Below are 19933 nucleotides of genomic sequence, written 5' to 3'. Positions count from 1 at the left end.
TGCCCGCGCGCCACGTGTGAGAGATGGGGGATTCCACCGCCACACATGGGGCGTTTGCAGCGCCGATGCGACTGGCTGGCGGGTTGTTTCCAGCGACTGTCGGCGGAATGCAGTACACTCGTTGCTTCGTGTGACTCGGACTCACCGTCTTGCTGTGCCAGGCCAGTCAGAGCTAGCATATTGCGCGCACACGATGTAGCAAACATGACGACGGCGCATCAAAGTTTTAACAGGCCAGCGCAACATACCGGTGAGTCAAAGTTGATCGACGACACACGAACCGAACAGCATCAGGGCCGCTGAGGTTGCTTCTTCGTGCAGCCATGCCATGCCCGCTCCGGAAGGCACGGCATCGTGACAATGGGCGATGGATCAGACTATGGAGCATGGCTCCCTGTGATGCAACTCGGTGGACAATGAACAAGAGCAGAACATGCACTGCCCTGTCATCGCATTGTGCCATGCTGCCGCGCTGGGTGCCTGTGGAATGCCGTGGCCGTGATCCTCAGGCGTCGAACGGTGAGGCGCCATGATTGGCGGACCCCATAGTATAACCATGGGCTGCGTCATACAGGACACCGTTGCTCAGTGGGGCCTTAACCAGTGTCGCGGCTCTCGCAGTCGAGCGCTAGGCCAGGAGACAAACAGGGAAGTGCCCTCGGAGCCCGAATTGAGCGGAGGCGGATGGAAGCCCGAATGACTAGGAGTCAAGGGATAATCGTGTGCTTGTAAGATTTAGCTGAAAATTCGGTGAGCGCCTTGTCTGTTCCTGGCCCAAAGACGGCCGCCAAGCGCAGCCGTTGCCCATATACTACTACCTGTCTGCCCTACAGCCCACTCCTCTCGCACACTATCCACCAACTATCCACACTACGCCCAATTGCAGACGCACAAGACCCTCACACCACCGAGTATTCACCACCAATTCCACCACCTCACTCACGATACGCCGCCTCACCACACCCTTCTCCGCATTTCCTGCAGCGCCCACTCGCGCGCTGACTGATTTTCGCCCGCCCTGGTCTGCCGACGCGATTCGCTTGCAACCCCCACGACTGCTCCGGAGTACTCAGATCCCAAATTATCCATGCAGAGTGCATGCAAGTCAATTCTCCAGTAATCCCAGCTGACCTGCGTCTGCATCTTCGCGCAGCGCGCGCTTCCCAAGCCCGACTCGTCATAGCCCAAACGCATTCCGTCAGTCTCACGATGCGAAGCTGCTCCTAGCCTACGCTTTTCCACCAGGACCCAGCAGGCTGTTGATCCTGACTGCTTTTATTACCCAGAGGCGCCCGCTCGCCGTTACGCTCCTTCTCCCTCACCACGGCCCGCGCCATGAAGATTTACTAGCCCGCCCCGTCACATCCTCTTGCTTGTTCCACACCACCAACCATGTCGCTGCTGCACGACGCCATCTCGCGACCGCGCATGCCCTCGCCCTCGCCCAGCTTTGGACGCGCCATCACCATACCCGCCCGCTCCAGTCCCGCGCTGACGGCCTCGTACCTCAATGGCTCTCTCAATGGCTCCCTGCAGTCCACGCCCGAGGGCATGGTGCCCGTCTCGTCCTCGCTGCCGGCCATTCCCTCCTACACCCTGCCCGAGTCGCTCCTGCCTCCACCACCCGTCCAGTCGCCGCCCACGTCCTCGCCGTCAGCCATGGCCGAGGCCCTAGGAAAGGGACCGGGCCTGATCCGCAGAGTGAGCCGCGGCGCGCAGGGCATTCCAGGTCGCTTCCGCCGAGGCAATGCGTCTGCGCAGCGCGACAAGAGCTCCGGCCCTGTCATCATGCGCCGCCGCAGCGACAGCAGGACTGCCGCCGACGCCGACACCGGCATCTCCGACTTCGACGCCTTTGAAGAGGAGGAAGCCGTAGAAGACCCCTTTGAGCCCATCCACGGCCTCGGCATCTCACACCCAACCCCCAGCTTCAGCTCGATACCAGACGCCGCCGTTGTCGCCCCCGTACGCAACTCGCGCCTCGAGCAAGGCACCGTTCTGAGAAAGATTACCAAGAAGGAGAAGAAGGAGATCAACCTGCGGCTTGATCTGGAATCAGCCAAGGTGTTCTGGGATTCCTCGCGCCCCTCCAAAGCCTTCTACATCGACGATGTCAAGGAGATCCGCTCAGGCCCGGAAGCTAAGCACTACCGCGAGGAGTGCAACCTGTCCGAGAACTGGGCCCCCTACTGGTTTACCATCGTCTACACCGACACAACACGCTCCAAGGGCCGGATACGGACCATGCACTTGATTGCGCCTGACGTTGGCATCTTCAACATGTGGACTCAGACGCTCGAGTCTGTGTCGCGCAACCGCATCGACCTCATGGCCGGCCTCTTGGGCTTTGCCGACAAGAGCGCAAAGCTCGTCTGGCAACGCGCAATGAAGAAGCGTGGCGAGGGCGACGAGACACTTGACTTCCCCAGCACCGTCGAGCTGTGCCGAAGTCTACACATCAACTGCACCGAAGCCACCCTTCGCGCCTACTTCCAGAAAGCCGATACCCTCGACGCTGGAAAACTAAACCAATCGCAATTCTTGTACTTTGTGCGCCGCCTCAAGGAACGCAAAGACATCAAGGCGATCTACAAGACCTACACGTCTGGCTCAAAAATTGAGATGGACAAGTACACTTTCTTCGACTTTCTGCAGCGCGAGCAAGGCGTAGACGTGAACGCCGATCTCGAATACTGGACCAACACCTTTGAGAAGTTTGCGCGTGCAACAAGACCCAGGATGGCTGCTACTCCGACCGAGGGCGGAGAGGTCCCATTGCCATTGGCCATGAACTTCCCCGCTTTCCAGACGTACCTGACTTCGGCTGCCAACTCCATCCTCAAGCCAGCCGGCCAGCCACAGGAACTCAACCGACCATTGAACGAGTACTACATCTCCAGCTCACACAACACTTACCTGCTCGGCCGTCAAGTTGCAGGCGAATCAAGCACTGAGGCGTACATTACTGCGCTTCAGAAGGGCTGCCGATGCCTTGAGATCGACTGCTGGGATGGCGCCGACAACATTCCGGTCGTCATGCACGGCCGCACTCTGACCAAGAGCATCCTCTTCCAAGACACCATCAAGGTCATCAACAAGTACGCCTTCACAGAATCACCCTACCCAGTCATCCTCTCGCTTGAGGTGCACTGCTCTCCGGTCCAACAGTCTGCCATGGTCAAGATCATGATGCAGGAGTTTGGTGACAAATTGGTTCTCCAGCCACTAGACTTCGAGTCGCAGTCGCTACCCTCACCAGAAGAGCTGAAGCACCGCATCCTCATCAAGGTCAAGCGTGCTGCTGGCGATGAAATCGACACCAGGGCTCTTATGGGCGAAATCACTTCCCGAAGACAGCGCAGCTTCAGCTCCCCTTGGTCGAGACCTGTCATACTGAACGACAACCTCATCCCAAACTCGCCTCTTCTTTCCAGCCCGCCTTCAATGAGCCCACCAGAGCGAGCAGCATCCTTCTGGGCAACACCCCGAACTTCAAACAACACGCTACCCACCTCCGCAGCTGTGAGCTCAGCTGAAGACAGCGACAGCCCCAATGCAACCACTGCCGAGACTGCTGAGGTAGTAGATGATCGCCGTAAGCCGAAGAAGGCCAAGACCAGCAACATCACGAAAGAGCTCGGCAACCTCGGTGTCTACACAAGGGGAGTTAAGTTCACAGACTTTGGCAGCATGGACGCAAACACCTTCAACCACGTCTTCTCTATCAACGAGCGTGCTTTTGAGAAGCTCACCAAGCCTGGAGCCCGGGAGAAGCACTTGCTTGAGGAGCATAACATGCGTTGCCTCATGCGCGTCTACCCTCACGCCTTCCGCATCAACTCATCGAACTTCGATCCTCTCAAGTTCTGGCGTCGTGGCGTCCAGATGGCTGCGCTGAACTGGCAAACCTATGACCTCGGTCAGCAGTTGAACGAGGCTATGTTTGCTGGTGGCGAGGATCGCACAGGCTACGTGCTAAAGCCCGCCGCCCTTCGTCTTGAGTCACAGACCCCAGTCATTGGTCACAGGAAGGCACCTAAGAAGGAAGTCAAGTTCACTGTGCAAATCATCTCTGCTCAACAGCTCCCGCGACCCCGCGGCCTCGGACAGGAAGCCAACATCAACCCGTATGTTGAGTTTGAGATGTACTGTGCCGAAGACATGGGTGCGAATGCCACCGGTATTGGTGGACAGGACGCATCTGCTCGCAATGGCCACTCTGGTATCGGCAACCCTCTGCGTAAGCGAACACGCATCGTAGAGGGCAATGGCTACAACCCCGAGTTCGGCAACGAGATTGATATGACAGTTACGACTAGGTACCCCAGCCTTGTCTTCGTCCGCTGGACTGTCTGGAACTCGCTCGATGCCCGAACCACCAATCACGCCCCTCTGGCTACATTCACGGCCAAGCTCAACAGCATCCAGCAAGGCTACCGCCATCTCCCACTTTACGACAGCAATGGCGAGCAATACCTGTTCTCCACTCTCTTCTGCAAGATCAAGAAGCAGGACATTGTCGACGCACCCGAGCCTGCCGCCAACGCTTCTTGCGGATCATCCATTGAGCCTACCAGCCCGCTTCAAGAGCCCACCAACACCAAGGCAAGCCGCAGCTTCGTGAGGCGCTTGATCAGCCGTGCACCCAGTGAGCGCAGGAAGCGCAAGGAAGAGCAACAACGCGCGGGAAGCGAGTCGCGCGAATCCGACCTAGACTCCATCAGTCGCTCGAGCACGTTCGAGCGATAGTGTAGCATGACGCCACTGCTTGCAGCTGACGACGCGCCACGCGTCGATCCGACTTGTATCATACATCTCATCTGTACCGACCTCTACTCTGTTATCCCACGGCGTTCCGGTTCGGCATCTTCCATTGGTGCCTGGCGCCACGACAAGGGTCACGGCAAACAATTCCGACCCATCCTCAATCCAAATACCGCGTCCTGGCGCAACCGCATTGTGTTGGCAGGCCCGCTTCCGACGGCTATCAAAACTCCATCGAACCGCAACTTGGCCTCGGCACTCAAAAGTTATCGTTGATCATGTGTCCTCTTGGACACTGATCGCCTCGTCCCACTCTTCGCTTCTAGCATATACCCGTTTCTACAACCAATACTTTGTTTTCACATCGGTCATCGGCGCAACACTCAACCATGGGGGACCAACAAGGATAGTTTGCCGGCGAGCAAACTTTGACCTTAGTTACTGCATCTTGGCGATATCCCATAGACTTGCTTCTTGAGCTTCATCGCTCGATCATTACCTGTACAAAGCTTCTACTGTTCTCTCTTATTTCCTTTGTTAGCAAACTCTTAACGACGCTACGACAACATCAAAACTGCTTTGCATAGCATTGTTTACAATTGCCGAGCCTGCGGTGCGGGGTTTTCGCATGGACGGTCGGCTGTTGACTTTTCGGGTTGTTTTCTTTCTTTCGTCTCCTCCTTCCGATAGAGGACGATCAATTTCGCTTCGATGCAGGACATGGTTTGGTGCAATCTTTTTCTCTTCACTTCTATACGTGGGCCGGCCCGGTCTTGCATGCTAGTCTTGCAAGGAAGAGGGGGTGGGCATTGGCGCATGTTCACTCTTTGGCCCTTTGGCTTGTTGTGGGTAATGGGCATGGCATTGGCGTGGGATAAGGTTAATCATCAGGAAGATACCACTCAACAAACATTTAGAAATGATACCACACGGCTTCAGCGCCACGATTGCGCAGATTTGGAAGTCAAATTTCCACACAACCCTCCTTCTCGATGCTTCCATGCTCTGACCACCGTGAATGATGACCACAGAAAATATTTTTCCCGTCGCTCAGGAGACTGGGCTGGACAGGAGCTGGCGGAAAGGGGCGATGGGTTGGGAGCGGGCTGGTCTTGCAGCCCGATCGACGCAGCCGTTCACGATCTTCGTCTCGAGAGCACGAGCTACGCTCCCTCTCAACCACTTCCTCGGAGCCGCACAAGGCCGCCGCAACGCATGGCGCACGGCAGACATGGTAATTTGAACAATGACATTTCCAGCTAACCTCTGCCTGCCACCACGGCCGTGGTTGACGTGGCTAGCTTCCGTCCTAACCTCGTGTTCTCTTCCAAGCTTTTAACCATCCGCACGCACACTACAGCTGGGCTTTACTATTGCAGTAGCTTCTTCGCGAAAATGAATGAATGACTTCTGTTTGCCAACACACCCCACACTCACTCTCCACATGCAGCACTAAACACGTCTTACTCCGCACCCCGGCTTCACTACATCATGACAACACTATACACTTACATCTGCAACCAACAGTGCCGTAGTATACCGCCCTAGCTAACGTGCGGAGAAAACCACAAGCTTAGCCACCTATTTCGTTGGCGTTGACAAAAAGGAAAAAGGAGCAAAAAGTCCGTCGTGGATCTGGACCGCTGTGGCGCACGGGTAGGGTTGTGAAAGAGCAAAAAAGTGTAAACCTTGCGCACGCATGCCCGCCCGAAAGCTGTTCGCTCGCTGGTTCGTAGGTTCCAGTGACGGCGGACGGAAGTGTGGGTTCAAAGTTCCCCGCAGAGCACGGGAACGCAAAAGCCACTATCCGGTCTTGCGGGTGTTGCGGATGTGGTTCGGGCGCAGAGGCTGGACTGGGCCATGGATTTGAGTGGGAGAGGTAAGGCTGGCCAGCAGGAAGTGAGGCAAAGTGGTGAGGTAAGGGGAAAGAAGAGATTGGGTTTGGGCAGTGGGCCTTGCGCGAATGGATGGAGATGCGCGATGGTTGGTGTTTACTGTACTGATGATGTGATGATGCCTCCGTACCGAAAGTATGGAAGGAACCGTTCGAGGCTGGCAGCCTGCGCGTGCGTTGGGGACACGCGAAAAAGCAAAATCCAAGGGCGGAACCAGGACGGCACGATCCGATCACCGCGGTAACGTTACACAACCTCCATGGCGTATTCAACCAAGTCAAGTCAAGTCAGGTATACGCAGACGAGTCAAAATTCGATAGTCTTGCTGCCTGCCTGCGGCTGTGCCTGTGTGACGCGAACTCTGGTCTTTTGCGGCTGTGCGTGCGCTCTCCTCTGCGCATTCGTCCACCTTCCTTCGTTTCGTTCCTTCCCGTTTCTGACCTATGGCCGTGGATTACTACGGAGCAGTGTGCAGCATGCAGATGGGCTTGGATCATGTACCGAGTCATGAGCCATGTGTATATATGTATAGTATGTTACACAGCATGCACGCAATACGTAGTGTCCGAGCGCAACGCAGCGTTCCTTCGGCCTGAGGTGTTGCTAAGTCTCGCTGCATGTACGCACGCACGCAGGGCACGCATGTCGCGGGTAGGTAGACAAGGGCACGTGTTGAATAGGTAAGTAGAGTTTCGGTTTCCCGCTGCTGGCGCTCTGCTCGCAACCTCTCGGAGGAGATCTTGGGCTTGAGGCACACATTGGGCATCGGAGATGGTGGATGCGAAAGCATGCAGAACATATGCGAGACATTTACGATGTGGATGTCACTCCCTCAGTACGTGAATGGCTCGCCTGGCAAGAGCTATCACGAATGCGACTGTCGCTTGAGGGAGAAAAACTTGGAAAGGATTGCGGGGCCGAGCTTTCATGTACGTGTTCATGTACGACTGCCCTGCGAGGCGGGTGGATGCGGAGCTGAGAACTGCCATGCGTGATTTGTTCGAAAGTCTATTTGCTCGGATGGTGATCCGATGTGTTTTACATGTCACGAGTATGCTGTGTGATGGGTATGTAGCAGCGGGAAAGGCAGGTGGGTGTTGTGCCTTGCGTTTACGATGCTGTATGACCGTGGAGTAGGACCGATTACACTATCTATTGCGGAGGTTGCAGCATGCACGAGGCTGAGAGTGGATGTTCGCTGCACCGAAAAAAGAAGATTCGAAAAGGTGAGGCATATCGGATTTGTGTCACCGTGATTTCTGATCGGTGAAGATGATGCTCCGATTCTCTCGTAAGCATTAAGCTGAGTTCTGAGTTCGCACGAGCCTCGGGGCGTTTGGTATGGGTACCTCGCTTCTGCGGGGCGTAACTGTTCTATGTAAGGACTTTGCGAAATTGGTAAACTCCGCAATTTGTGAGATAAGCGCGCTCGACTCAGTGGTAGGTGCTGAGTATCCACTCTGTTCCTTGACTGCGAGGCTTGCAGCGTGGTGTTTACCGCACGTGGCGCCGTACTCCGATCAAACGTCAAGCCATTGACTTGAGGCTGGAATGTCCTTCCCGCGCCTTTCGCATTCGCCGATCAACTTGAGCAGGCGCAAGCCGCGGTTACTCAAGACTTCTTCATCAAAGTCTTCACCAAGCAGGGTCCCACAGTGGATATGCGAACCAGGCGCTGAACAACGTGGTACTTCTTGTGGGGGCGGCGCATGAACTGATAGCCGGTCAGATGCGAAATCTTCCGGTGGGCTGTTGATCTTGTGAATGAGGCGTCCTGCATGATGAAGGCGCAGGAAGTCGACGCCTGATGGAGTCGATGTGAGATCGTATATGCATGTGGAGTTAAACATGAAGCTCAATGGTGCCGTGTCTCGCTTCGCATTGTCGGAAATATCGGATTGAGAGATGAGCGTAGTGCATAAGCTGCTGACTAGCAGGAGGCTTGCAGATGCGTGACATTATCATTGCGATAATGACGAGATGACCTACTTCGGATTGTTCTGCAGTACGGTGGTAGGGATCTTCGTGTCTCATTAGGCATTGTAGGTCAGAGAAGAGACTGCTTACTAACATATATCCAGGTAGCCGGTATATTTGTTCACCTGTTGAAGCCGCAAGTGCCGCGAGTAGGTGATCAATCAACATAGAGTGATTGATTCTGATGGCCCAAGTGTCGATCGACATTCTGAGTACGAAGCTCATTCGATAATGTTGATGTGGTTATCTATGACACGACTGTTCGAGCTGGCTGCATATGGCGTGGTTTTCAATGCGCCAGATATCATTGGCGCGGTACAGTCGATCATGTTGCTTCACTCCTGTTCCTTCAGCCCGCCGTAATATCGAATAGTCTGGGGCCTTATCCTTCAGCGAAGCGACGGAGTAAGCTGCGCGTGGACCAAAACGTGTACACGTAGCCTGGCGGCATTATACGGAGAAGTTTCATGCCTCAGCCAAGTCGTAACATGCGCCGTTTACGTATTTCGGGTCGCACGCCATTTTCGCTAGATATTGTGAATTTGCGATACACATGGACCGACGTACCTCGCGATGCTCTCTGAGTCCATGCAGCAAAGTCATGAAGTAGTGGCTTGCAGCTTGGAGGCAACGCCACCCCTGCTAAAACTATATCGCAGGCTGGCTGATACAGTGTGCGCATGTGGCTTGGAGGCAATGCCAGTGGTAGAAACGCATGCAAGTCGTGCCGCAAGACTGCACCCCGCATGAGGTAAAGAAGCGGTGATCGATCATTCGGCCAGTCCCGTGCGGCACGTTGTTGCCTTGTCTCCTGGAACCAACGAGTCTACCCGTGTGGATACTGCGGCTGCCGCCACTTCCAATGAGTAGGTGTGGGGCACTCGGATGCTCTCCGGCGATAGTGCTCGGCGGGTTGGCATCGTATTGCGTCGGCAGTACGCAGCATCGATGTAAAGAGACTGAATATATCGTCATGTATCAGTACATTGACGTTGTACCGTTACACAGACGTGGGGGTTGGAAAAGCTCGCTTCGTAGAAGAGCTGTCAGCAGGGGTGGCCAAAATTTGTGTCGCATTTCCAAGTCGCTGCATACACACTGTTATATCTTAGCAAGTAGGTAGTATGCAAGACTATGTCTTACATGTTGCTTGTGAATTGCGATACAAATTGTAGCCACCATAGTGCTGTTCCGGAGTTGGCAAACGTCGTCGATGGCGTCCCTGTCCGTTCGCTCTTGTGAAATGTTCTGCAAGCCGCGAAGACCTAGCTTTACGAGTTGTATAGAGTGCTCGGATAACGTAAGCCGCGCGCCCTTACTCGGTCATCGCGAAAGCGAGATATGGGGTGACTGTTGAGACCTCCGGGTTGGCATTTGGGCAAAGTTCCATACAAGAAAATCATACCAACCGCTGCGTTTGACTTCATACAAGAAAATGTACGCGATAAACCCGATAGATATCCTCTGAAATATGAGGAATCGGTGAAAGCCGTGGACGGTTATGGTGGGCATAGTCGAGTAACAATAAAGTAGTCCTCAACTCACACTATGTCGAGCCTTGCAAGTAAAGACTCCAAGAGAGTGTGCATGAGGGCGTATGGCTTCGACACATCCGTACGAAAGACGTTGGCACTAGAATAAAGGGTCCATTAATGCGGCTCTGCTGCAGGTCATTCCAGTGACGATCAAAAGCCGTTGTGAAACCTAGCAGAGCGCCACTGCCACAGAGGCGGGTCCTGAACTGACGAGGTATATAGAATGGCGGTATTGGGCGGACAAAGGAGAAAGAAAAGAGACTCGACTCGAGCTATGGTGTTTGAACGCGGAGTGAAGGTCTTGTGAAGGAAAGAGCGATGCCTCAGGTAAGAAACGCGCTAAGCCTTGTGCTCCGACATTCCGACCCCGCTGAATTGCTGCAACCTTGAGACACAATCTTTCGCCGCCACCACCTCTTGCGCGCGCAAACACGCCAAGCGCTACCACACAACCTCCCGCTGGAAATGGTGTGAGCAGTCGACCTGTTCATACTCTACCCACAACACCTCCGGCCGCAACTGCCCCCGACCCTCTGATCCCGACCCCACAAATTTCGAATAAAGCAGGAGCCTTGGACGCGAACCTTCATCATGGAGGGCGCCTTTACGCACATGGGCAACCACCTGGTGTCCGACTCGGCTGCCACCATCAACGCCGGTGACGTAGACGAGGGCATTCTCGACGGCGATCTTGCACGCGGTGGTCTTTCGCGTAGGCGACGCGCAGATGATGACGAAGAGTACGATGAAGACGACCTGGAGAGCATGGCCAGTATGCCAGTCGGCGGACGCAACGGCCAGTCTGCTATGCGAGCGGAAGACGCCGAGGTGGAGCTACCAGCACACGCTTGTAGGTAATGATGGTTTGGGAGGGAATGAGAGGCATACTAATGTCCCGACTAGGCGCATACTGTGGCATTCACAACGCCGGCAGCGTTGTTAAGTGTCTCGCCTGCAGCAAGTGGTTCTGTAGCGCCCGTGGCAACTCGTCCTCCTCGCACATCATCAACCATCTCGTCCGCGCCCGTCACAAGGAAGTCCAGCTCCACCCCGCCTCCTCGCTCGGCGACACGACGCTCGAATGCTACAACTGCGGTACCAAGAACGTCTTCCTCCTCGGCTTCATCCCCGCCAAATCAGACACCGTCGTCGTCCTTCTATGTCGCCAGCCATGCGCCTCCATGCCTTCGCAAAAGGACATGAACTGGGACGTGTCGCGTTGGCAGCCGCTCATCGAAGACCGCTCTTTCCTCCCTTGGCTCGTACCTGCCCCAAGCGATCAGGAGCAACTCCGCGCTCGCCACCTCAGCCCCCAGACTATCGCAAAACTCGAAGAGCTATGGAAGGACAACGCGAATGCTACGATTGCCGATCTTGAGAAGGGCGCTGGTCAAGAGGAGGTTATCGCGAAGGTCCTGCTCCGCTACGATGACGCCTTCCAATACCAGAACGTCTTTGGTCCTCTAGTCAAGATCGAGGCCGACTATGATCGCAAGCTGAAGGAATCGCAGTCGCAGGACAACCTTATCGTTCGCTGGGACATGGCCCTGAACAACAAGCACACGGCCAGCTTCATCCTCCCCAAGCTCGAGCTGGGCGACGTCAAGCTCGCAGTCGGCGACGAGATGCGCTTGCGCTATACAGGAGAACTCCGTCCACACTGGGAAGGCGTTGGATATGTTATCAAGATCCCAAACAACCAGTCCGATGAGGTGACGATTGAGCTGCGCACCAAGGGCGACCACAAGTCCGTCCCTACCGAGTGCACCCACAACTTCAGCGCCGACTACGTCTGGAAGGCCACTTCGTTCGACCGCATGCAACATGCCATGAAGACCTTTGCCATCGACGAGATGAGCGTTTCAGGCTACATCTTCCATCGTCTTCTCGGCCACGAGGTTGCTTCCGCGCCCATGAAGATCCAGATTCCCCGCAAGTTCAGCGTTCCAGGTCTTCCTGAATTGAACGCCAGTCAAATCAACGCTGTCAAGAGTGTTCTTCAAAAGCCACTCAGCTTGATCCAAGGTCCTCCTGGTACTGGAAAGACTGTCACCTCAGCCACCATCATCTACCATCTCTGCAAAATCAGCGGTAGCCAGGTCCTGGTTTGCGCACCTTCCAACGTCGCTGTTGACCAGCTGTGCGAACGTATTCATCTTACTGGGCTGAAGACTGTCCGTGTCACCGCTAAGTCTAGGGAGGATGTCGAATCTCCTGTCGGCTTCCTCTCCCTCCACGAGCAAGTCCGCATGAACGACACCAACGTCGAGCTCAACAAGTTGAACCAGTTGAAGAGCGATGTCGGTGAACTGTCAAGCCAAGATGAGAAGAAGTTCAAGCAGCTTACCCGAGCAGCGGAGCGCGAGATTCTGAACGCAGCCGATGTCATCTGCTGCACTTGCGTCGGCGCTGGTGATCCTCGTCTCTCCAAGATGAAGTTCCGCACCGTCCTCATCGACGAGTCGACACAGTCAGCCGAGCCAGAGTGCATGATTCCCTTGGTACTAGGATGTAAGCAGGTCGTGCTTGTTGGTGATCACCAGCAACTTGGACCTGTCATCATGAACAAGAAGGCCGCAACAGCTGGTCTCAACCAGTCTCTCTTTGAGCGTCTCGTCATTCTGGGATGCTCTCCTATTCGCCTCCAGGTTCAGTACCGTATGCATCCTTGTCTGTCCGAGTTCCCTTCGAACATGTTCTACGAGGGTTCTCTTCAGAACGGTGTCACCATGCAGGAGCGCATCCGTCGCGATGTCGACTTCCCCTGGCCCGTCGTCGACAGCCCTATGATGTTCTGGTCCAACCTCGGTGCCGAAGAAATCTCAGCCTCTGGAACATCCTACCTCAACCGTACCGAGGCTCAGAACGTTGAAAAGATTGTCACTCGCTTCTTCAAGGCAGGTGTACAACCTGGCGATATCGGTATCATCACTCCATACGAAGGTCAACGTAGTTATGTTGTCAGCTCCATGCAGGCAACAGGCAGCTTTAAGAAGGAAAACTACAAGGAAGTCGAAGTTGCCTCCGTCGACGCTTTCCAGGGTCGTGAGAAGGACTTCATCATCTTATCTTGTGTCCGTTCCAACGACCACCAGGGTATTGGTTTCTTGAGCGATCCTCGTCGTCTCAACGTCGCCCTGACCCGAGCCAAGTACGGTCTCGTCATTCTGGGCAACCCCAAGGTCCTCTCGAAGCATCCGCTATGGCACTACCTTCTTCTTCACTTCAAGGAGCGCAACTGCCTTGTTGAGGGTCCTTTGACCAACTTGCAGGTTTCGCTTCTGCAGTTCAGCCGCCCAAAGCAGACTTACCGTGGTCCTCAGCGCTACCAGATGGCCTACCAGCACGCCAATGCTATGACTTCCGGTCGTCAGGCTGGCTTCAACGGCAACAAGCCCCGCCAGGAGTACAACGACAACGGCTCAATTGTCGGCTACATCCCAGATGACGTCTCTTCAGTCCACTCTTCTGCTCTTGGTGGTGTCGGTGTTCCCTCCAATTACCCTCCCATGTTCTCCAACTTCCAGGAGTCATGGCCTCTTCCTGGTCGCCCCAACGGTAAGGGCAAGAACGGCGCACCTGCAAGCGTTGCTGGTGAGTCGGTCGCCGCTAGCGAGCTTACCGATACTCGCAGCGATGCACCAGGCGGTATCAGCCTGTCTGGCCTGAGCTTGAACGACTACAACAAGCCGACCTCCCTCAGTCAGTCTGATCGTCTCAACCGCTACGTAGAGACTACCCGCCAGGGTCCTAACGTTGGCACTGGCTTCGGTGCCGGTCGCGGCCTGCGCAGTGGACTTGGTGGCTTTGAGGATGACGATGCTCGTAGCGTTTCTACGGCTTTCGCCAGTCAGATAGGCACTGGCAATAACGGATACGACTGATCTCTTGTCTTATGATACCGTAGGAATTATTCCTACTGGGTACGTACCACGTTTTGGCTGCGAGCCTCTCTTCCACCCAACGGGGCAAGATGCTTCACAAGGGGTCGCCCGACCCACAGTGCGCTCCGTCGGCAGGACCAAAGAAGGCGATCGCCAGTGCGTTAGCACAGATATCGATATTGGATCAGATCCGCCCTGCAACCTGGCTTGCCGTCTTACATGCAGGTGCTATGTTGCATGCGACTGCGCCGACACTCGGCCTTATGCCGATATCTGTGCCAGCAAGACATCGTACTTCAACGTCGGCCCGGCAGAGGTGTACAGAAGACGCAAAGCAGGATGAGGATTCCGGTCGCAGTGCAGAGGTCTTTATGGACTATATCGGGGAAGTAGCATTCGATTCTTCACACTCCTTATTGCCCTTAGGGCCTTATCACGATGCTTGCATGTAGAAAAAAGGGAGAAAATCATACTACACTCGTGGCTAGAGAATAGAAAACATTGCATTACTATACCTCAGTACCTGAGCTAAATGATGACAGATATTGGAGATCAATGATTGACATCAATTCAGGTCGCTCTGCTTATCAAATGAAGCTATGGATATCGAGCAAGAATTTCGTGGGCTGTCTTTAATAGTCCAAACGCAGTACTCGACTATTCATGAGATCTCAGTAATAGTCGTATCCGCCATATCCACCATGACCACCATAACCGCCATACGCTCCATAATCGTCGTACCCACCATACCCTCCACCATAGTCATCATACCCCCCGTAGCCATACCCTTCATAACCCCCATATCCGTCGTGGAAGTCGTCATACCCACCATACCCACCCATGCCACCACCAGTGAAGTCATCGTAACCCCCATAACGATTATACATATCACCGTGAAAAGCACCTTGCTGATACATTCCTTCGTAACCATAGTCGGCACCCTCCTGATATCCATCGTACATTTCATCAAAGTTCCCTTTCCTGAAGCCGTATTGTCCACCTTGGACGTAGCCGCGGCCGTACCTAGTAAGATGTATAAGTCAGCATGGCGAGAAAAAATTGCGAAAAAAAGAATCGATTCTACTCACCCGGCCGCCCTTCCGCCCATGTGATTCTCAAAAGCCGCGTGAGCATAACCCATCTGACCGGCTTCGTCGTAGGTCGGCTGCCGTTCGCCGCGACGACCACGGTTTGGTGCATCGATGTGGCCTGAAGAGTAGTCGTGGGTTCCGTCGTCGTGTGTTGTGTGGCTCATTACATAGTCGCGGGGGTCGTTTGGGTCGTAGCCTGCGAAGGGGTCGGGGTGGTCTTCTGTGCGACGGCTTCTGCGAGAGCTTTTTCGGGCCATGGTTGATTTTTATGTGATTGGGGTTGTCAGGAGTAGCTATGAGAACGCAATTAAGAGGGTAATTGCTTTAGAAATAGAAAGAGAGTAGGTACTCGAATCTTTAGGCAAACTTATATATGCATGGCTACGATGGGAACGCTCCTTGATGACCAGGTTACCCTATTGAAGAACAATTGATACAGCGGTCTGCCAGCGTACAAAAATGGATGCCTTGACGTTGCCGCGTTCGCTGTACGATGTGCACTCATACCAAGCTGAATCATTGAGCGGATAGACTCATAGTGCTCGTAGCCAGGTGAGGCCACTGACGCACTCGCTGAGCAGAGTTCTGTGAAGCACACACGTTGCTGCCATCTGTTCGCAATGGCCGACACACCAAATCGACTTGAATGCAAAACACTCCAACACGTTTTTTGTCACAACCGCCTCACCCGACCAGATGCTCATCGAAGTCCTTCGCCACCGCAACAGTACCCATACGCGGCTCGCTCGTCTACTCTTGAAGCCTCACAATTGTTTTACTCCTCCACATATGTCGTCTCCATATGTATCCATCAATATGGAGACCTCACCTCACCATCGAGCAACGATTACCCAGCCAACAAGCGAGCTTGCCGCAAACCAACGCGCGTCGCCATGGGCCTGTATCCTGCTATGCTCGAGGACCCCACGCAACCGTTGCAGCAAGGAAAGCGGGCATGCCCGACGGCCTGATCACCCAAAGGAAACTAATCCCGAGTCGCGTAGAAATTTGAGACGCTTGATCCCACGCGTGGTTGCCGCAAAGATATCCATGTCCCGTTCGTGCATGGCGGGTCCCTATACGGTCCGATAATAAAGGCCCGACGCGGCTGATCTATGCTGGCGATCGCGATCGTGGAGGAGCGGTACATGTGACTATAGGAATACTGCGATCGAAGATTGCTCATTGATTTGTGTTGGGCTGTGGTTGGGTTTTCTTACTGTAGTCGTAAGCAAGGCTGTTAGTGCTGGTCAGGTTACTTTGACAACCTCCACCTGGTGGATGAGGTACCTTGTCGGTTGCTCCCAATTCTTGGGTCAACATCCCACGCTGACGTTCTCGACGCCTCTCTCTTCATAATCCATGACGAAACAGTCTCCTGCGTGAGTTCATGCTATTGATGGGAGACCTGGCGCAGTTGCATATTGCAGGTTTCCCCGCCATGCCATGCCTAGACGAGAAAGGTTTCCGTGCATGTAGTGCTTGACCACATCTAGGATGGACTCTTGAGCAGGCTCCGTGTATCTTTTTCATGCAATCCTTGTACCATTAGTGGGAAGCCAGCGATGAAGTGGCCCGCGCCCACCTAGGAAAACAACGGTGTTCCGTGATTGTACTTGTCCGCCTCTTGATGTCAACAATGACGCATAGGTACAGGTGAAGATGACGATGCAACCTGAACTTAACCTTCTGGATCCATCGTTGCATAAGTTGACTACGCACTGCGAGCCGACGGGTTGGTAAGACGAGAAGTCGGTGAGAAGATCTGACCACACCCTCCGCAAAAGCCCACGCGGCATTGCGGGGTCGCAGATGATGCGGCTCTCAAGTGGGGTTGTGGAAGATACTTGTTGATGTGCGCACTGTATTTCCATGGTGGTTATGATGTGGAGAGGGTTTAGCTGTGAGGCGGCTCAAGGGAGACTCCCGAGGCATCGTCAGGATGACTTCAAGATTCTGTGGAGCGCCGCATCATCGAAGTGTATGTCCGGACCATCGCGATGGTAAGATTGTTGATGTTTACATGCTCTTGCATCTTGAGGTATCCTTCACCCAAAGGAGCAGCGGAGAGCGGAGGGAGTCTAACTGCATGAGGACTAGCCTTGTTTGCGCATCCCAGATCCCAGCCCTGGAGCGCGACCGCCGCTGACGTAGTTTCTTTCAATCGTCATTTTGACTTTTTGATCCCCAGTGCCTTCCACATGCGAAATGATTGGCGTTCCTGAAACACATCCCCATCGTTCCTGGACGTTCCTGAATTACGTTCGACTTACAAATCGCGCTGGCTGTGGAGTAAGAAGTGGACCTGACTCTCTGCTACAATCGAATCGACATTTTCCAGACGAGGGTCCGACGACGACCCGATTCCTGGGCCTTCGATTCGTGTGTCGTCATGTCATCCGTCTCTCAGAACACTAGCTACGGTTCGAACCAAATTTCCCAAGATTATGGCGTGAGAGGCGCAATGGGAGAGTAAGCGGTGAAAGAGCGGCAAACGTACGGCCACGTGCGTCGACGTCGGCATGCTAACAACTGACAGAGTTCAGCAAGTCGACTTGGGCAGCGTACGCTAATGGCTTTCGCGTCTCGTGAAGTGGAGGCAGTGTCGATACGAAATACCTATCGTGTGCCGTCTTGTGGAGTTTGAAAAATACCACCGGTTACTCATCATTACCTGGACATGCACGTACTACTGCACCAATTATGCTCTAACTCATTGTATAGTAACCGAACCGAAGGTATTAGACGATAGAGCGACTTGCGACAAATGACGAGTAGCAGGTGCGGCTCTAATCTACCCTGGAGTACGAGCGATTGGCTCGAATGCAACTACTGCAATGTCGACTCAAGATGGACGACCAAGCGATTAGTATCTTCAAAATGATTTCCCTGATCTTCATGAGCGCACGCACGTGATCTGCAATCATCTCGGCGGTCCACGAGTAAGAGGCTGCAATCGCACCACTTCCTCCATCTCGAGGTTTCCCTGGCTCTCCCAGCATATACACGCGTCTCTCTCTGCATCACTCTCATCATCACGCGTCATCAGGGTGCCACGACCTTTGCGCACCACATATTTACTGACAACAGCATCGATGCCCGGGAGCTCGCAAACAGCCGATGCCGAATCCCTGCATAACTCTTGACCCACACACATGGCATTTACTCGGCATCTTAGATCCGTGAAGGAAGGCGCACGGGGCACAAGTCTACCACACCACACCAACCAACGGCTTTCGTATCAAAAGACGCAGGGAAGCCGGCCCCAAAACGAAATAACACGGCGATAAGAAAGACCCTGTTTTTCTGTGGCATTCCTGTGCGATCTTGAGCGGGCTGTGCCAAAATAGCATGTGCTGGCAGACTAAACGCAGTCCAACTTTCATCTCTAGTGCAGCTTGCGTTGGGTAGATGTGGGTTTAGGACAACAAAGAGAAGGTTATTACCAGCACATTTGTTGTACAGCAAAGCCCTAACCTCAACAACACAAACAATATGCGCAATACATGCATATTCCCGCAAAAACAACCGCCCATGCGCAACATGCAACACATCAATCACGGTTCCCCTCGAAAGCATCACGTCCAAACCCCTTCCGGGCCAAGATCACCCACCCGGCACACTTCACCCCAAGCAGCAACCCACCATGAAGATCCTTCACAGCACTGCGGGGCACCTTGCGCTTGGCAAATCTCACATCCCCCATCACCCATTCAGAATAAAAGGATGATCTTTAGTTAGACCATCTTCCTTTGTTCGCAAACACATGCAGGTTTACGCGAACGGCCTGCGGCGACCAACGCCAATGTCGCCGCCGAATGATCAACATGAACAGCGATATCTCAGCTGATATATGGCCATGTGTTGGCGATGATCGAAACATTTGGTCAACGGGCCGTCTAAACCTGCTTTTCGACTATCCCTTTCCCTTGGTTTTTGGAATCACGATTGACCCGGACATGTGGTGGTAAGTGCCGCTGGATGCGAAGCGAGAGTGCAACTGCAACCATAGCGGTAGCAGACCTTGGTCACATAGTAGTAGCCCATTGAAGAAATCGAACCAACCCAACCGTGGACATTTGATAGTAGCCCATCATCAAAACTGCCAGTGCAAAGCTGGATTGGATGCAGAGCGCAGATTAGGAAATTTCCAAACTGCAAAGAAAGAATCAGGGTCCGCTCGCACGGGTCTAGTCGACGCTACGATGCGTTGGCTTGCAACCTTAGTAACTATGGAGTGATGTGGGGAATATTCTGCATTCTCATTGCCGTGGTTGATTACATTAGGAAAGTGCAGGGAATCACGTTAGCGGTGGTAACAACGACTCAGTACACGTCTGTACACACGTCCGCTGGTTTCGGCGGCTAGCAGCTGATCGCGTGTTTCAGAGAGGCGAATGTGGCCGGCGCGCGCTGCATGCTGGGTAAAAGGATACGGGGTGGGCAAGTGGAGGGGCGTGATTTTTTAATGGGGGCGAAAGAATGGGGAAGGGAGGACATGAGTCGGGTAGGTCGGCATGCTCGGGTTGTACCTATCTGGATATGGCGGAGAGGGAGGGAGGGTGGAGGTGGCAGTGTTTGTTGGGTAAGATTTGTGAGATTGTAGATCGAGGCATTGTTGGCATGCATCACGGAGGCAAAAAATCATATGATGAATGGGATAGAGTTGAATTGTCATTGCTAGCTACATGAAGAAACAAAAGAAGACCCGTCATCTGCCCAGCTCGACACCAACTGGTGGAGCGCTTACAGCGAAGCTATGGACAGGCGAGATGCATGCATGCGGT

The 19933-nt window shown here is 54.0% G+C and overlaps 1 protein-coding gene across 1 annotated transcript; it reads left to right on the top strand.

The window, feature by feature from the left end:
- Positions 1-1392: 1392 nt before the first annotated feature.
- On the top strand, positions 1393-4749 carry J4E83_006821 (uncharacterized protein; the record flags this gene model as incomplete). The annotated part of the gene is made up of 1 exon (XM_049333731.1): positions 1393-4749. One exon carries the CDS (start codon positions 1393-1395, stop codon positions 4747-4749), a length of 3357 nt encoding a protein of 1118 aa, XP_049186987.1.
- Positions 4750-19933: the final 15184 nt, after the last annotated feature.

The sequence above is a fragment of the Alternaria metachromatica genome, assembly GCF_023757995.1.
Source record: "Alternaria metachromatica strain BMP 0045 chromosome Unknown scaffold_16, whole genome shotgun sequence".
In the NCBI taxonomy this organism is placed as follows: domain Eukaryota; kingdom Fungi; phylum Ascomycota; class Dothideomycetes; order Pleosporales; family Pleosporaceae; genus Alternaria; species Alternaria metachromatica.
Note: the sequence above shows the minus strand (reverse complement) of the source record. Positions and strands in the feature narration are given on the sequence as shown.